The following is a 4728-nucleotide window of genomic DNA, read 5'->3' as shown; positions in this document are numbered from 1 at the left end:
CCCCTGCGACCCCCCCGATCCCCCCATGCCCGCTGTCCCACCCTCCTACCTTTTGGGCGACCTCCAGGGCGTCCCTCGTCTCCGCCAGCGCGTCCTGCAGCCGCGCGACCTCCGCCGCCTCCTCCTCCGCCTCCGACAGCATCCCCTGCAGCTCGTTGATCGACTCCTGCGCCTGCAGCAGCGTGTGCGCGCGCTCCGCCGCGCGGGCCTCCGCGTGGCGCACGGCCACCTCGAGCGCCTGCGGCGCGTGGAAAGGGGAAGACAGGGGGCGGCGGCAAAGCAGTCGCCTTTGACAGCCGGCTTTGCGCGGCATGGAATGAGGTGCGATGTAGCATGAAGCACGCCGCGACAAAGTTGGATACTCTTGCGTCAAGCAGCAAACTCCAAAATCCTGGCAGCTTAACAACCCCAGTCGCGTACCCCTGGGTCCCACCTGCTTCTCCTCGTTCAACTCCTGCAGCGTCGCCTCGCGCTCCTCCAGCAGCCCCTCCTGCTGCGCCGCCGCCTCCTCCGCCGCCCGCAGCTCCCCCCGCAGCGCGTCCGCCTCGCGCCCCAGCGCCGCCAGCCGCTGCGCGACCTCGCGGAGGGACGCTTCGGCCTCGGCTGCACGCGCGGCTGGGCCGCGCAGCGCGTCGGCATCGGCGCGCGCCGCGGAGAGCGCCTGCTCGAGGTCGTGCTTCTCTACGGACAGCACGCCCACCTGGTTTTGTTTCCGCGTTTCAGGGGGAGGGCGGCGGCGGCGGGGCGCTGGTTGGAGGGTCGAAGGGCTCGGCCCCTGGTTTCGTGGCAAGCCGCCTCACGTGCGCGTTGCTGCCAGCCCGCCCGCGCACGTGATCGACCGACGGAGCGGCATCGTCCGCGCGATCGCTGCATTGCCCACGCCGCGCGCCTCCGACCCTCGGCCGCCGCCCGCAGACGCCGCAACCTTGGCGCGCCCTTCCTGCAGGTGTTTGGCTGGCACCCACCTGGACAGCCTTCCGCTCCAGCACCTCAACCCGCCCCTCGCTCCGCGACAGCGCCTCCCTCCCCTCCGCCGCCAACGCCGCCGCCGCGTCCCGCTCCCGCTGCAGCGCCTCCGCGCGCGCCGCCAGCTCGTCCTTCGCCGCCCGCAGCACCGCCGCCGTCTCGGCCTGCCGCTGCGCGCGCTCCTGCAGCGCCTCGTGCGCAGCGGCCAGCTCGGCGCCGCGCGCACGCTCGCGCTCCAGATCGGCCTCGAGCGCGGCGCGGCGCTCGGACGCGGCGTCGGCCTCCGCGCGCCGCGCCTCGGCCTGCGCCTCGAGCGCGGCCTCGCGGGCCCCCGCCTGGGCGGCGAGATCCGCCTCGCGCGCCGCTGCCTCGCGGAGCAGCTCGCTTTCCCGCTCTGCAGCCGCCGCGGCAAGCGCAGCCTCGCGCGCCTCGGCCTCCCCCCGCAGCTCCGCGGCCCGCGCGTCCGCGGCGCTCTGCATCACCGCCGCGCGCTCGTCCGCGTCCGCGCGCAGCGCGTCCGCCTCGGCCGCCGCCGCCGCGCGCAGGGCCGCCTCGCGCTCCGCCGCCGCCGCCTCCAGCTCCCCGCGCAGCTGCGCCACAGCCTCCGCCTGCCGCGCGTCCAGCCGCGCCGCCTGCTGCGCGAGCAAGCGGCGCGCGAGCGCCGCCGCCGCGCGCGCCTGCTGCCTCGCGGCGCGCCGCTGGCCGTCCATCTGCTGCAACGCCGCCGCGCTCGCGCCCGCCAAACCCAGGAGCCACTCCCAACTGCGCGCCTGCTGCCACGTTTCTCGCAGAAGCAGGACGGCTGCCTGTTCCTGGGGCGAGCGCGGCGGCACGCAGACTGGTATCTGCTTCTGCCGACCGAGCGCCAGCCACCAGCGGGCCTCCAGCGTGCCGATGTGGCGTGCACAGACGGCGGCCCCGATGAGCGCGGCCGCAGCGACGGCCCATGCCAAGCCCACAAGCGTGTAAGCCAGGGGCGGCGGCTGCAGCTGCGGCTGTTCCTGCTGCTGCTCCTGCTGCTGTTCCTGCTGCTGTTCCTGCTGCTGCTGCTGCTGCTGCTGCAGCTGCTGTCCTGGCCACGCGTCGCTGGCTGCATCCTGCAACGAGCCGGCGCTGGTAAGCCGCGCCTCAAGCGGCCTTGTGCGGCCAAGCAGCGACTGCAGCGAAGGCTGGGCGCAGGCGTCGGCGCGTGGCGCGTCCACACAAGCGTCCGCGTCCTTGCACGCGCCGTCCCAATCGGCTGCCACGCACTGCAGGCCCGCTGGGGCCAGGCCTGCTGTGAAGGTGGCAGCCCCTGTCATGCTGGCAAGGGTGCATGTGGGCAGGACCCCTTGTATGCCAGCAGCAAAGACAAGCTGCAGAGGCAGGATCGCTGTCTGCTCCTGCTGGTGCTGCTGCTGTTTTACTGCTCCCTCCTCCAGCTGCTGCTGCTGCTGCTCCTGCCCCTCCTGCTCCTCCTGCGCCTGCTCCTGCTGCCCCAGTAGCTGCTGCTGCTCTTCCACCTCCTCCAACTGCTGCTGCTGCTCCTGGCACCTCTCCTGCTCCCGCTCCACCGCTTCAATGCGCTGCTGTTGTTGCAGCGGCTGTGCCAGGTCAGCCATCACATCGCCATCGTCACCGGCTGCGTGTAGTTGTGGAGCTGCTGCTGCATCGCCATCCACTTGTTGGATTGTGTGCATGTGTGTGACAGCTTGAAGAGTTGCGTCTGTGCCGCGGTCTTGTGCGTGGCCACCACCCTTGCCAACCAACTCTGCTGCCGTGCCAGTGGTGGCGACACCCGCCCCTGCCGGCACCCCAGCAGCGCCGCCAGTAGCCGCGCCTGGCGGCGCAAGGCACACTGCTGTGAGGGCTGCAACGTCCTGCATCCGCGCGACGAATGCTGCTGGCGCAACAGCGCAGGAGCCGACGTCGCCCAGCGGCGCCGAAACTCGCGACGGACTCTGCAGCCACCTGTCATCCACGAGGCTGGCGTTGGCAAATCCAAGCGGTCCAATCGATCCAAAGGAGCCCGAGGCATCGTGGTCAAAGTACACCTGCTCGGGTTGGCGAGGGTGGCTTGGTGACGCCGTGGCCGTGCCAGGGCGCGTAGTCTCACCGCAAGTCGCTTCAAAGAGAGCTCTCATCCCGAAAGCCGTACCTTGGGGGTCTCAAAGAGGACCTTGTAGCAGGAGGACGCTAGCACCACCACGGTCGTCACAGCCAGCACCACGGCCGTGTGAGCCACCATCCTGAGGACTCAGGTGCAAATTTAAGCCCCGCTCATCGATGATCTGTTAGCTGCGCTGCTCTGCACACGATCTCGGGCACGACGAGCTGCATACGGCCCGACATGTGTTGTTTATTTTGATTATCTGTTGCTACTGTCTGCGATGGATGTCCACGCGCTAGCTCACAACGCGCCGAGACAAGTTCAAACCACGAGTGGCCTGCAACCATAAAAACTCAACATCTTCTTCTGTAAGAATTGATGCGGGTTTCGAGGTCTGACGCCCCAGTGCAGCACGCGCGGTGTGGCATGCCAGCGCCGCTAGGGACCCTGGTCCAGCAAGGAGCGAGGGAGATGGCGCGGGGTGGCAGACGGGCTGCTTCCGTTGTTTGTCCGCCGTGAGCATTGTTGCTCTTTGGCATACAGTGAGCAGCAATTATGGTGGTCTCCTGTGCTTCCTACTGCCAAAGATGGAGCGAGCTGCGGCCTGGGCATGCCCGCACCTCAGCACCCTGGGTGCAGCCAGCCCCACATGGATCCAGCCTGCTACTCCGTGCGGTTTTGCCAAACATATTGATTACATATGTAGCAGAAAAATGGTGGCAAGAATGGTGGTCCAACCACATGGCGGCGGCCGCGCGGCAAGAAGTGCGCTTGGCGATAACTACGTGGGAAACGCGGCATGCCGGGATGCGTCGAGCCAGTGGGATGTCCCTGTGAAGGGCGCTCCACCTGGCCCGCGCGGGCGCGCGGCAGGTGCGCGCTGTGTGGGGCGAGGCAGGGCCAGACGCTTGGCCGGAACAGCCCAGTGAACTATCTGAGAAAAAAGAAGCGAATCGGGAAACGCCCAGGATAGCTGAGTCCGACCCCCAGAATGGCTCGGCGAGGGGTTGCCCAGGGGCGGGTGCGCGCGCAGGCAATTATGCACGGGCACGTCACTGCGCAACTGCCTACGCCGGCGCCTGATTTCAGGGATCATGCTGATCCGCGCGGCTGCTACCCTTGAGGCGGGGGAATGCATGAATGGCCCCAATTGGCAGCGCCAGCGGCGCGCGCCCCAGCACCCCGGGGCATATGACACAGGCGCCGCTCAGCCCTGCCTGCACGCCAGAGCTTCGCAGCTGCGGCCACCTCCTGACGTCCCTGCGCGCCCGCAGCTGTGCCCGCAGCCCGGCTCAAAGCGACGCCGATCCAGAGTCGAACTGCGCCCCAGGCGGCCCCGCGGCGTCGCCCTGCCCGCCCGCCGTGCCCAGGTCCCAGCCCCTGGACTGCGCCAGCGTCTGCAGCGCGTCGCGCATCCACTGGTGGCGGCAGATCACGCTCGCCTCTGGCAGCGACACCTAAAGGGAACCGGATTGAGGGGGCGGCAGGGGGTGTGGCGAAGGAAGAAACCACCTGCCGTACCACTGTATGTGCGGACAGCACAGAAGAATTCGACGACTCCAGGAGGACAGGTGCAGCGGCGGTGCCGCTTTAAGCGCATCACGCCTTGCTAACCAGCCCACCACTGCGCCTCAGGAGCCGAACGGGCCCCCTCATCCCGACTTGCCCCCGGG

The 4728-nt window shown here is 69.1% G+C and overlaps 2 protein-coding genes across 2 annotated transcripts in view; both read right to left on the bottom strand.

Moving 5' to 3' along the window:
* Positions 1-45: 45 nt before the first annotated feature.
* On the bottom strand, positions 46-3193 carry MNEG_1560 (hypothetical protein; the record flags this gene model as incomplete). The annotated part of the gene is made up of 5 exons (XM_014049964.1): positions 46-49; positions 138-238; positions 434-700; positions 966-2549; positions 3104-3193. The coding sequence occupies 5 exons, from the start codon at positions 3191-3193 to the stop codon at positions 46-48; spliced, it is 2046 nt and encodes a 681-aa protein (XP_013905418.1).
* Positions 3194-4347: 1154 nt separating this feature from the next.
* Positions 4348-4728, bottom strand: part of MNEG_1559 (hypothetical protein) — a gene marked incomplete at both ends in the record, with an annotated part of 2179 nt that continues 1798 nt past the window's right edge. The window contains one exon of the mRNA XM_014049963.1: positions 4348-4512. Coding sequence (XP_013905417.1) covers positions 4348-4512 — 165 coding nt within the window. The remainder of the gene's footprint in view (positions 4513-4728) is intronic.

This window comes from Monoraphidium neglectum (genome assembly GCF_000611645.1).
Source record: "Monoraphidium neglectum strain SAG 48.87 unplaced genomic scaffold scaffold00158, whole genome shotgun sequence".
Lineage (NCBI taxonomy): Eukaryota > Viridiplantae > Chlorophyta > Chlorophyceae > Sphaeropleales > Selenastraceae > Monoraphidium > Monoraphidium neglectum.
This window is presented reverse-complemented; position numbering and strand designations above follow the sequence as displayed.